General features: G+C 46.8%; 1 protein-coding gene across 1 annotated transcript; it reads left to right on the forward strand.

Annotated features, from left to right (window-relative positions):
* Nucleotides 1–1067: 1067 nt before the first annotated feature.
* LOC127209535 (pyrethroid hydrolase Ces2e-like) lies at nucleotides 1068–8803 on the forward strand. The gene is made up of 12 exons (XM_051169195.1): nucleotides 1068–1238; nucleotides 1838–2042; nucleotides 3726–3867; nucleotides 4564–4697; nucleotides 4779–5037; nucleotides 5777–5875; nucleotides 6133–6273; nucleotides 6396–6479; nucleotides 6897–7041; nucleotides 7456–7593; nucleotides 7979–8051; nucleotides 8563–8803. Exons 1-12 carry the CDS (start codon nucleotides 1163–1165, stop codon nucleotides 8747–8749), a joined length of 1683 nt encoding a protein of 560 aa, XP_051025152.1. The 5' UTR covers nucleotides 1068–1162; the 3' UTR covers nucleotides 8750–8803.
* Nucleotides 8804–13115: the final 4312 nt, after the last annotated feature.

Genomic DNA, 13115 nt, shown 5'->3' on the forward strand with positions numbered 1-13115 from the left:
CTAAGGCTGAACTCTTTGATGTGTTGGCAGGCTTCTTTATGATTATTGAACTTCCAATATAGACCTGTATCTTCAGCTTTATGGTGGACTCTGAGAGCCCAGACACTGAGAGCTCAGTGTTGGGATGAACAGGACCTAATCAAATATCTAAGTAGAGGCCAGGAGATGGCTCAGTGGGTAGAGGAACTTGGAAAAGGCCGGAGACCTGAAATAGGTCCCCCACATGCCCTGACTGGCAGAAGTTGTATTCCACCTGTGTACCATGGCATTCATACATACATCTAAACACGTACACAATAAGGAAATGAATAGGAAAAAATTAAAACTGTTTTTCAAGTGGATAATAAACTATGAAGTTGATCTTAGCAGGAGCTGGCTAAAAGAGGAAGCACATTACGGAGGTGAAGTGAATAGGCTGTGTCATTTAAAAAGTGCCAGTGTCAGGGCAGGAGAGATGGCTCAGAGGTTAAGAGCACTGTCTGCTCTTCCAGAGGTCCTGAGTTCAATTCCCAGCAACCATAAGGTGGCTCACAACCATCTACAATATGATCTGATGCCCTCTTCTGGCCTGCAGGTGTACATGCAGACAGAGCACTATACATAATAACAAATAAATAAATCTTTAAAAATAAAATAAAATTGTCCCTTAAAAAGAAAAATAAAGTGCCAGTGTAGAAGTGTTTCACTGAAATAGCCAGGACATCTGTGAGGGGTCCAAGTACATCACCACAATGCTCACACCTGAGCTCTCTCTCTCTGGGATATCCTGATTATGTATCCACTCAGAGAAGCTCTCCTGGATTCCCCTGTGGCAGTGGCAGATTTCTGCTCTCTGACCTCCACAACAACACTGACATCTGGCCAGAGTGCAAGGACCTTTGCTCATGGTTTCAAATGATTTAGATTTGACCCGTATCGCAGAAGGACGTCAGATGTCATGTTATGCCTGTCTAGGAGGCAAAAGAGTAGGAACCAAGACTGCCTGGCCTGTCTGCTGCCCTGCCCTTCTTTAGCAATAAGAACTTTGCCCCACCCTCCCGAGTTTCCTGCCTACTTTATTTTAGGTCCAAATTCCTGCCTAGGCAAGGCTCACATATTTAGTTTCCCGTCCATGACACACAGCTATCCTGAAGCAACACAGCCCCAGACCTAGGAGCCAAGCATGACACTGCACAGACTTCCTGGCTGGCTGAAGGCTGTGGCCTGTGGCATCCTGCTTCTCTTCGTGCATGTTCAAGGTGAGACTCCTTAAGGGAGAAATGAGGAACAGGGTCAGAGCTGCCCACTTCCGAAGAGTCAGCCGCTCTGAGGGAGGGAAAGCACCAAGGAGGGAGGAGCTGGTAAAGAGGGCAGATTAAAGGGTAGGAATAACGTGCTTCCCAATGCCCCCACCAAAGCCCACAGAGAGAGCACACAGAGAGTCAGAGATAACTCCGGACACCCCATACCAAACAAAGCCACTCCAGTGCAAGAAAGTCTGAGGAGCACTGGACCTGCCGGTTAGGGGAAAGCAAGTAAAAGGGACATTTCCTTCCTCTGGGTGTGACTTAAGTTGCTACAGACCTTTGGGTGATGATGAAAATAATACACGCATGCTGCCAAGTGGCTCTGAGTTTGTCTCCTTTTAGCCAGAGACATGCTCAGATACCATTCAAAAGGACTGTGAGCAATGTTCCTGGTTTTACAGGGATAAAGAAATTCCTTCCCTGAGGTCCCACACCCAAACCAAGATACCCCAGATTCCCTTCCCAACTTATTGAAGTGAAATGAGGTGGAAAACAACAGTGTAGTGGCAGCTACTTAGACAAAACTAACCGTGGCCTTTCTTCACTTACAGGCCAGGACTCAACCAGCCCCATCAGGAACACACACACAGGCCAGGTCCGAGGCAGCCTGGTCCATGTGAAAGACACTGAAATCAGTGTCCACACCTTCCTGGGAATTCCCTTTGCCAAGGCTCCAGTCGGAGCACTGCGCTTTGCACCTCCTGAGCCCCCCGAACCATGGAGTGGTGTGAGAGATGGGACCTCCCACCCAGCCATGTGAGTTTTGGATCCAGAGGATTTTTCAGGCCATGGGGTAAAAATATGCTCTGATCTCTGGGCCAAAATGAAATGCTTCCTTCTTCTCAACCCCATAGAAGTTCCCTGTCTATGATATGTAGTTTGTCATGCCTTTTTGGACACACAGCTAAGGCTCCTAGTAGAACGACTTTGCTAGGCTCCTGGGTCAAAGATCAGCTCCTATAGGGACTTATCTCTTAATTTGGCAGTGTGAAACAGCTATCAACTGTTCCCAGATTCAGACTGTGCCAAGTGATCTCTGCCACTATGGGAGGGGTCTATGGACAAGTATAAACACATTAACCAGTAAGAGTCCAGAATCAAGTATTATGTACTATGTAAGCCTCTCAAGAGGGCAGCAGTGATGTGCCCTTGGCAACTCCAGTCTCTACAGTCACTGAGACAACCCACAGAGCCAAGTGCCATTGTTCAAAGAAACAAAAGCTGGGGATTATGGGAAGTAGAGGTGTCTAGAATTTCTGGACATAGGGTAAAGAGCATGCCACAACTCTTTGGGACATTGTTGTCCACTGAGACCTGTGTAGGCACAGGACCACATGATCTAGGTACCTTAGTTTTATTTCTTGTGTTTGTGATAAAATACCTGGTAAAAATAGTTTAAGACAGAAACCGTTTGTTACCCCTCCATTACAAGGGGGAACTTAAGGGAATGGATCACATCACATCTTTAATTGGGATCAGGGATCAAAGAATGCCTACCTACCTCTTAATGGTCACTTGGCAGTCTCTGCCCACACAATTCAGAAGTGCCTTCCTAGGGAATAGCGCCCCCCATGGTAGGAAATATTAGCACCTCGATTAAGGAAATCTCTATAGGCCAACCTGATCTAGAGGGATTCTTCATTGAGACGATAATCTCAATGTGTGAGTGATTCTACGCTGCTTCAAGGTGAAAAATCAAAACTAACCATGTAAAGGCATGTTTTCCTCCTGCACCTCAGATCCCAAAATAACAACTCCGAGACAAATACATTTACAAAAGCTTAGGCCAATATAGCTAGGCAAGTGTCTATGTACTTATGACTTGCTCATAAGTAATATCCCAGTTAGTCTGTTCTTAGCTCTGCCATGTGGCTGGTTACCTCTGTTCAGTTTCATACATTCATCTTTTTCAAAGTTCCAGGGTGAATCTCCTGCCCCTGACTATCTCCCAGGGTACCCTTCTCTCTCTCTCCTCTCTCTCTCTCTCTCTCTCTCTCTCTCCCTCACCACCTTATTTCCTGCCTCAGCTAACAGGCCATTTGCTTTTTATTGACAGGTGATGCTTCTTTATAGATACAAGAGAGTCCTTCTACATAAGCATCTCAACAGGCATTAAAGAGTATAAACAGAAGGGTGACTGTCACTGCATGCAGGAAATTATCCTCCTAGAGCCTCCCAGAGTTCTCTAGATCCCAGACTCAGAAAGAATAAAATTTATGCCCTCCCACAAGTGGAGAGCTCGCTGGAAATTTGGCCCTGCTCCAGCATTCCCTGAGCCTGTGGCCTTTACCTCCTTTACCTTGGGAGGAAAAGGCTTTAGGGAGGAATCATACATTAGCAGGACATCTTGGAGGGAAGTGGCTAAGGGAAAAATCCAGACTAACACCTGCTTTTGACCACTAAACATCTTTTGTATTAACTGTCTGCCATTGTCACCAGGTGTCTACAAAATGATGATATGATGAATTCTGAGGGTCTGAAGATGATGAAACAGATCATGCCCCCCATCCCTGTGTCTGAGGACTGCCTGTATCTTAACATCTACACACCAACCCATGCCCATGAGGGTTCTAACTTGCCTGTGAGTCTTGAGCCGTGGTCAACCGGGGTGGGGGGAGGGGAGAGGAGATTTCTTGTCAGGAAGATTAATAAGGCCCAAAACAGCTGAGTTCTGCTGCAGTATAGACTCTGATAAGGACTCTTTTCCTAGTGGGTCTAAGAAGGCCTTCTCACCCACGGTTAGCAGCTGAACACTGGGTATGGGACATTGAGCAATGGCGATCTGAGAGGTCAGAGTTTGTGTCCTAGGAACTAGTTCAGGACTTTCTCAACAAACTTGAGTCCTAGAGACATAGTCAGGTGTCTAAGGGCTGAACACTGAGATAAGCCAAATTTATAGCTTTGGGATACTGGTTGTGAGATGAGAGTTGGTGATCCTTTTGATTCATAGTCAGGAAAAACGCTTGTGGAGACAACCTTCTTCACACTCTTGAGGAGTCTGAGAGTGATAGTGACATTACTCTGGACTTAAATCCAAGCTGAGATTCCTGGTGTCACGGTGGGGTTGGAAATGTGCTGATGAGACTCTAGTTCCTCCTCTGCAGCCTGGATCCAAGATGCTGAAGAGTCCTGTGTGTGTGTTTGTGTGTATGTGTGTGTGTGTGTGTGTGTGTGTGTGTGTGTGTTTAGCTGCATAGATAGACAGAGTCAATAACCCAGGAGGCAGTCCCACTTGAGCTGGATAGAAACCTCCTGGTATCTCTCTTGACTTTTCCAGGTGATGGTATGGATCCATGGTGGTGCTTTGGTTGTAGGCATGGCTTCCATGTTTGATGGATCCTCACTGGCAGCCATGGAGGATGTGGTGGCGGTGGCTATCCAGTACCGTCTGGGTGTCCTGGGCTTCTTCAGGTGAGTCACAGGCTGGGTTGGACAATGTAGGCTGAGCAGAGCCTAGACAACCTTGTGATCACTGTCCCTTCCACTTCTCAGCACTGGAGACCAGCACGCCAAAGGCAACTGGGGCTACCTAGACCAAGTGGCTGCCCTACGCTGGGTCCAGCAGAACATTGCCCACTTTGGAGGCAACCCTGACCGGGTCACCATTTTTGGCGAGTCAGCAGGTGGCACAAGTGTGTCTTCACATGTTGTGTCCCCCATGTCCAAAGGTCTCTTCCACGGAGCCATCATGGAGAGTGGGGTGGCTGTCCTTCCTGGTATCATCTCCAGCTCCTCTGACAGGGTTTACAGAGTGAGTGTACTGTACCCCTCCAACCCTGACCTGCTGTCTTAGTGCTCACTTTCTGGTACTCCAAGACTGTGCTCAGTAGGGAAAATGAGAACCATGAGAAGTAGCTTCTTTTCAGTACTTTAAGACTCAAGGTTAGAGCCCTCACCTCCACCCCACTATGCAGTGCTTTATTCAAGGTGTATATATAAAGGATTTTTGTTTGTTTGTTTGTTTGGTTTGGTTTGTTTGTTTGGTTTGGTTTGGTTGTGTATAGAAAGGTTCAGCAAAGCTGTTCCTAGTAGCCTCCGTCATTGGCAAAAACAAGTATGTATGGGTTTGGGAGATGGTATAAGAGGCAAGAAAGCTTGCTGTGCTAGTATGAGAATTTGAGTCCAATTCCCCAGAACACACATATAGCTGGGTGTGGTGTTTCTTATCTTAACTCCAGGTATTCCTATGGAGAGAAGGGAGGCAGGGACATGAAAAATCTTTGCAAAGTTACAGACTAGCTAGACTGGTGTAGGCTACAGTAGAACAAGGGACCATTTCTCATACTAGGTGGAAGGTGGGAGAGAGGATGTGGTGGGGTTAGGGGAGGTCACTGGCATTGCTGAGCAATAGGAAAATAGAGACATTTTTGTTCTTCCTCCATCCTACACACATTACCCAACATGGAATACCATTTAGAGCCAATGGCGCCATCTTGGAACTAGGAGAACTTCCCAGCCTGGAAGACAGTGTCACACTGTTCTCTTTACAGATAGTAGCCAATCTGTCCGGCTGTGCAGCTGTGAACTCAGAGACCCTGGTGCACTGCCTAAGAGGCAAGAGTGAAGCAGAGATTCTGGATATTAACAAGGTTGGCAGAATTGTGTGTCTGGGAGAGTGGCAGATAGCAAGGTGTGTTATGGGGACTCCTCATTACTATGAACAAATCGCCTAATCTTTATCCTAGTATTTCAGTTCTGGGTGCAAAATCAATACCAACCTAAGCTCATCTAAGTGTAAGGTCTCTTTATGGGTAAAATGGAGGAGATCTTGCATCCTGAGGACATTCAGTGGAAATCAGGAAACACATATGATTAATCTTCAGTACTGACTTAGAATGCCCCTTAGGTCTTCAAGATCATCCCTGCTGTGGTGGATGGAGAGTTCCTACCCAAACATCCTCAGGAGCTGTTGGCCTCTGCTGATTTTAACCTTGTCCCCAGCATCATTGGTGTCAATAACGATGAGTATGGTTGGATTATACCTATGGTGAGACTCATTTATATTCTCCTGGGGGACTGGGGACTCATATGGTGGTCAATGGGAGCCAAAAGATTCATTGATCCATAACCATGTCATGTCACACTTAAAACCATTCTTTACCACCCTAGGTCATGGGCTCCTCTCAGAAAATAAAGGAAATAACCAGAGAGACCCTGCCATCTGTTCTGAAGAGCACAGTAGTAGAAGAGATGGTGAGAATCTTGGGGGCACTGCCACAACTGTGAGGACCCATATCTAACTTTCACAGACAGCATCCCCAGAAATGTGTGTGTGTGTGTGTCTGTGTGTCTCTGTGTGTGTGTGTGTGTGTGTGAGAGAGAGAGAGAGAGAGAGAGAGAGAGAGAGAGAGAGAGAGAGAGAGAGAGAGAATTTTGTGTGTGTGTGTGTGTGAGAGAGAGAATTGTGTGTGTGTGTGTGTGTGTGAGAGAGAGAGAGAGAAGTGTGTGTGTGTGTGTGTGTGTGTGTGTGTGTGTAGTGTGCCTGTCTATCTGAGGTCACTTGGAGCTTCCTCCCATACCAGACCTCAACTGCACTTCTTCACCTTAAGGACGTTTCCAACCCATTCTAGTGACTACCTAACCTCATTCCTTCTCATCACAATGTGGCAGATGTTGCCTCCTGAGTGTAGTGACCTGTTAATGGAAGAATACATGGGAAACACTAAGGACTCCCAGACCCTCCAAATACAGTTCACAGAGATGATGGGGGACTTCATGTTCATGATGCCTGCACTCCAAGTAGCACATTTTCAGCGTGAGTACATCTGTAACAAAGTTGAGGGAGAAAGCTCAGAGCTGTGGGTCCAAGGTGAGCTCTGTAGTATCCAGGCTTGACCTGTGTCTGGATCAAATCTCTGATTCCAAATGACTGAGAGTCTTTATCTAATAAATCCTTATGTCAAGTGTAAGAGAATGACATCTTATCTGGGTACAGATGAAGAAACAGCTGGATAATACTCTGTGACATGACCTAACTACTTCCCCAGGGAGGCCAGTGTCATTACTTAACAGTGGACTTTCTCACAGCCAATGCCCCATGCTGGAACTATACATTAAACTGTCGCTATTTCAGATAACTTGAGACCAAGATATCTTGTTACCAAATGTGTGTCAGGACAGTTGTGGATGAAGTGCAACCATGTCACCACATACATATCTTCGCCCTTAGGCACCCACGCTCCTGTTTACTTCTATGAGTTCCAACATCAGTCCAGCTTCTTCAAGGATATCAGGCCACCCTACGTGAAGGCTGACCACGGGGATGAAATTTTTCCTGTCTTTGGCTATGTAATCTTTGGTATAAAACGTAAGTCTTCATTGATTTACTTGGACTGGATAGGACCCATTATGGGGGCATGAAGGATGGCTGAGTTCTTATCCAGTGGAGGGAACCAAAGCCTTGAAGAAAGACAGAATCCAGTTTGTACCACCTCATGTCTCAAAACCTACCTTAGGTCTTCATCTGAATGTTTCCTTGTCTGCCTTGTGTTATTGGTAATAAGAAAATAAGGGCGCAGGGGTGATCCTGGCTGAATTCACTTAGAGGCTTAAGTCCTGGATTGTGGGAGAGGGAAGAAGGGAACCGGTCCAACAGTTCAGACTTGGATGATAACTGGCATGGCGAGAGCGAAGTATGAATGCGAAGCTGCATGAAGGGGCTGGGACATCAGCACCTACACTTCTCTCCTCAGTTCCCAGCACTGAGGAGGAGGAGCTACTAAGCAGACGGATAATGAAGTACTGGGCCAACTTTGCACGGCATGGGTGAGAGGATGTTCTTCCCTTAACTTCTTCAAGGGCGGGTCACTGTTCAGGACTCTGTGTGTGTGTGGCAGGCCCCTTAGCAGTTATGGTCCTTTAGTACATGATAGAGTCTTCCCAATCTTAGAGCACACTTTGGTAAGAGGTTTACTACATAGCCACACACACACATGCACACACATGCACAGACACACACATGCACACATGCACACACACACACACACACTTTATATATGTCCATTACTGGCCATCTTCCAGTGACATGGCAGGCAGGCCATAGTATCATGGTAATGCTCTTTAGTTTTTGCCTTTAAGAAGAAGGCAGAAAACAGGTCATGTGGGACAATAGCCTTCTCTCACATGGAGTAAAACTAGTGGGTTACACTTATGTCCCTATGTGAGGACAGAGGCCCCATTAGTCCATGTTAGTACCCTGGTCTACTTTGTTCATTGTCCTGAGCCAAATCAGGATCAAGTGACATTTTCCCTTCCCTGCTCGGTGGCCTGTCCACAGGAACCCCAACAGCGAGGGTCTACCCTACTGGCCCATGTTGGACCATGAGGAGCAGTACCTGCAGCTAGACATCCATCCCGCTGTGGGCCGAGCCCTGAAGGCCAGCAGGCTGCAGTTCTGGACCAAGACTCTGCCCCAGAAGATCCAGGAGCTGAAGGGAGCTCAGGAGAAGCATGCAGAGCTGTAGTGCCCTGTGTCAGGAAAGGCGTGTGGGCTTCCTGTCTGAGGTTTGGAAAGCCTTTTGATCCAACCATTTGTATAACCATTCCTAACCTGTACAGTTATCTATTTTTACCAATTTATGTGACAAATCCTGTACGTGTCACTCCTTTGCAAAATGTTGCCAATCTTTTGTTAGATCCACTCAATAAAAGTTCCTGTAACAATATAGCATCTGATGTGTGAGCCACAAAGTCACATAGCCTCCACAAGTTCAGACTGTTATTCCAAATAGATCACAAACTACCAACAGGCCTAGTGATGCAGATCTGTGGCCCTGACTATTTAGAAATGGAGACAGGAATACTGCAGGAGCCTAGTAGTTCCATATCAGCTTGAACAACATAGCAAGGCCCATATCTTGGAAACAGAAATAATCATCAGCTAGGAAACTTGCAAACAGCAGAAATGTGTCAAAAGCTCTGTGGGTTGAGGACTACAGGGTGAGCAAATGAACTTGACCACACAGGCTTTCAGGGTGTAGACCTCACTGATGTCAGCCACTGAGCATGCCAGCCTCTGCAAAACGGTGCATCTTGTCCCTATAGAGGAAATATCATCTGTTTCTTTCCCAAAATGCAATTGTCCCCTTTTGGGAGAGGTTGAACTTGACACCTCAAGCAAGGCCAGGAGTGGGGACTCACCAGAAAGCCCAGGTGAGATTTCTCTAATAATAAATTTGTTCTCATGCCCAGGGGTGCTGAAGACATTGTGAAGCTCACACTTGTGTGAATATGTCACATCTGTGAAGATCTTTGGCTATGTGTGTGTCCTGGAGATGATATGGAAGATAAAATAATGCCCAGGCATGCATAGCAGAAGAGATATGTGTCTCTGGCATCCTCATAGTTTCTCCGTGTATGGAAATGACTTCTTGCTTTTCATAAATCCTAATAAAGCATCCTGATTTCTTGATCACACCCACCTTTTCCTGATATTCCATGTGATTAATTTTCATTCTTATGTCATTTTTATCCTAAATGTTTTTAAGCACAGTATTACAAAGTCTATTGCATTTTGTGTCATTTACAATGGTGCCACATTGTTTTCAATATGCTTTTTGTTTTCCCCAAAGCATTTTCTCAGTCATTAAGAGGGTATGCCCTGTGTTCATTAGACCCTGGGACCACCGCACCCTTCTACCTCTCACCAACTTGTCATTTTGTTCACCAGTTTCCCCACGGAAAAGTCCCCTTGTTTCATTAACTCACTGAATACCAGCCATAAAGCACCATGACTTTTGCATGAAAATGAAGACTCCTGTATTGCCTGTCCTGGATACAAGGGCACAGATGGGGGAAATTCTTAGAACCCTCAGTTCCTTTTATCCTCTGAGCCTGTGTCACTTGTCCATGTCAAGAGTCTTCTTTGGTGGGAAAAAGTCATGTTTGGTTTTTTTGTTTTGTTTTTGTTTTTTGTTTTGAGACAGGGTATCACGATATAGCCCAGGTTTTGGTGACACTTACTATCTTTCTACATAAGCAGAGAACCATCCAAGGCAATCATACTGAAGACCTGTAAGCCCCAGGACAGATTAGGCACTGGCACTGCACGCTTGGTTGAGGGGAGGGTAAGAAGTGATACAGTCGTGTTGGAAAACAGATTGGCATAGTCTTCTAAGTTAAACAAGCACAGGCTTGTCACAAACTCTGAAGCTCTTTGCTTATAATTATGCTTGAGGTTAGATGTAAAGGTTTGTTTAAAAAGTCTGGTGAGCACGCCTGTCATGTGAGCATCCAGAGGCTGAGACAAGAGTGTCAAAGTCAGGCCAGCTTGGCTACATATCAAGACATTGTTTCAAAATAAGGAAATACAGAAACTTATCTACTTTTTCACCTCAACTTTATCTATTTTAATGAAAGGCAGGATTGATAATACAGTCCTGTGAGTCCTGGGCAGATATTGATGCTCATGACCTTGGCTTCCTGGTGGGCCCAACTCTTTTTTTTTTTAATTTTTTATTAATTTATTCTTGTTACATCTCAATGTTTATCCCATCCCTTGTATCCTCCCATTCCTCCCCCCCCCCATTTTCCCATTATTCCCCTCCCCTATGACAGTTCCTGGGGGGGATTACCTCCCCCTGTATATTCTCATAGGGTATCAAGTCTCTTCTTGGCTACCTGCTGTCCTTCCTCTGAGTGCCACCAGGTCTCCCCCTCCAGGGGACATGGTCAAATGTGAGGCACCAGAGTACGTGAGAAAGTCATATCACACTCTCCACTCAACTGTGGAGAATATTCTGACCATTGGCTAGATCTGGGGAAGGGGTTTAAAGTTTACCTCCTGTATTGTCCTTGGCTGGTGCCTTAGTTTGAGCGGGACCCCTGGGCGCCCAACTCTTAATATCCTCACTGTTGAGGGCATGAGTGCATGTTTGCATTGATCTGATAATAGATACCATAGAGGCAAAGCACAAGATCAGATGTACATAGGAAAAACATGAACAGACACTTGGTAATTCAAATAGGCTATAGCAACAGTAGTAAATCTGCTGAGTCCCAGCATAAATAAGGGCTTAGCTTTTGAAGAAGAGCTTAACTTGTCTTTCAAAAATACTACTTCTTGGTAATACCCTATGAACATATACAGGGGGAGGAGGTCCCCCTCAGTCACAGACATAGGGGAGGGGAGTAGGGGGAAAGTAAGAGGGAGGGAGGAATGGGAGGATACAAAGGATGGGCTAACAACTGAGATGTAATATGAATGAAGAAAGAAAGAAAGAAAGAAAGAAAGAAAGAAAGAAAGAAAAAAGACTACTTCATTTTGCATCTCCCCAGCTATGCATGTGGGAACATGCCATGGCTCCATGTCTTTGCCAACACTGATTATGAAGACAGTTCTGCAGACTTTAATCCCCCCATTAAGTCTATAGCATCTCTTAAGGACTAGAGGAGGGTGGAGAGTCCCTAGCTGTGCCGTGCAGGCATAAGGTCATAGTACAAGTGTCGCTGGGATGTTGGCTGGGAGTGAGACAAAATAGCATAGAGGGTTAAGAACAGACTTAAACTGCTCAGATAGTGTTGTGAAGCCTTGTATTATAAAAGAGTGTCAATTATTTGTGTGAAAGCCTGGTTGAAAAATAAGCTAAGAGAAACAAACACTGTTTTATAAAAATAACTTTATCGGGAAGATCCAGGATGGCAGTGAGCAGTGTGGACCGTGTTTGGAGGCTCCAGTGAACAATTCAGGGAGTTGCATGGATTTCTGAGCCAAGAACACCGAGGTCCCCACTCCACGGCAGCAGGAGTGCTCAACGGTGTGAAGGGACTGGGGTGCAAGGACCTACGTGCCCCTGCACATGGGAGGAGCGTGGATATTCTCGGATCGGAGCAGCGGCGGCAGAGGCAGCAGCGGCGGGGGCACCAGTGGCACCAGCAGCACCAGCGGCACCAGCAGCACCAGCGTCAGCAGTGGTGGTAGCTGAGGTTTGCAGCTCATAGCCTTCCGGTGGAGGCAATTGGTGTGGTGGCTGGTGGGAGTTGCTGTGGGAGAGGGGACTCTGGGCAGGATTTGGGTCTCATGGTGCCTTGGGACCCAGACTGGACTCAGCGGACAGTTCGGCCCCAGAGTCCTGGGTTCTGGCTCAGCCCAGTAAGCGATTCTGCTCAAGGCACTGGCTCAGTGCAGCCACAGCTCCCCTGCTGTGGCGCAGGCTGGACGGAATGCTCAGTTCCACCCTGGGCACCACCTCAGCTCAGCGACAGCTCCCCTGCGATGGTGCAGTCTGGGAGGAGCACTTGGTTCCACCAGCGGCGCTGGCTCAGCGCAGGCGCAGTTCTCCTGCTGTGATGCAGGCTGGGTGGAGCGCTCAGTTCCACCAGCTCTAAGACTCTGGTTGGACACAGTGTGCAATTTGAATCCAGAATTCCTGGCTGAGCTTGGCGGACAGTTCCGGCCCTGAGTCAATAACTGAACACAGCACGCACTTTGGGCCAAAAGCCCCTATCTGCGCTTGGTGCGCAGTCCAAGCCCAAAAATTCTGGCTGGACCCTGTGTGCATTTTGGGCCCAGCATCCCTAGCTGAGCTCGGTAGACGGTTCAGGCCCTGAGAATCTAGCTGAGTTCGGCCCGTGGTTCAGGCCCAGTGTTCCTGGCTGGAATTGGCAGGGGACACAGAAGGCTGTGGATACCTTGGCCTGACCCAATGCTCATTCAGAGACCCAGAACGATTGCAGGACCCACAGCACAGGGGAGCTGAAGATTACTGGCTGTGAGAGTCCAAAACAACAGGGCTAACATCCCAACATCCACACCAGTGAAGCATTAGAGCTCCCAGCCTAGGGAAATTGTGAGAAAATAAGTGAGTCTATCATCAGACTCCCTCCATCCAA

The sequence above is a fragment of the Acomys russatus genome, chromosome 26, assembly GCF_903995435.1.
Source record: "Acomys russatus chromosome 26, mAcoRus1.1, whole genome shotgun sequence".
Lineage (NCBI taxonomy): Eukaryota > Metazoa > Chordata > Mammalia > Rodentia > Muridae > Acomys > Acomys russatus.

What these genes read in the sequence shown, in the direction of transcription:
- LOC127209535 (XM_051169195.1), top strand. Translation starts at nt 1,163, where the DNA reads ATGACACTGCACAGACTTCCTGGCTGGCTGAAGGCTGTGGCCTGTGGC. An exon ending in GCACAGTAGTAGAAGAGATG is followed by an intron (nt 6,480 to 6,896) that starts GTGAGAATCTTG and finishes ACAATGTGGCAG; the next exon opens with ATGTTGCCTCCTGAGTGTAG. An exon ending in TGTAATCTTTGGTATAAAAC is followed by an intron (nt 7,594 to 7,978) that starts GTAAGTCTTCAT and finishes TTCTCTCCTCAG; the next exon opens with TTCCCAGCACTGAGGAGGAG.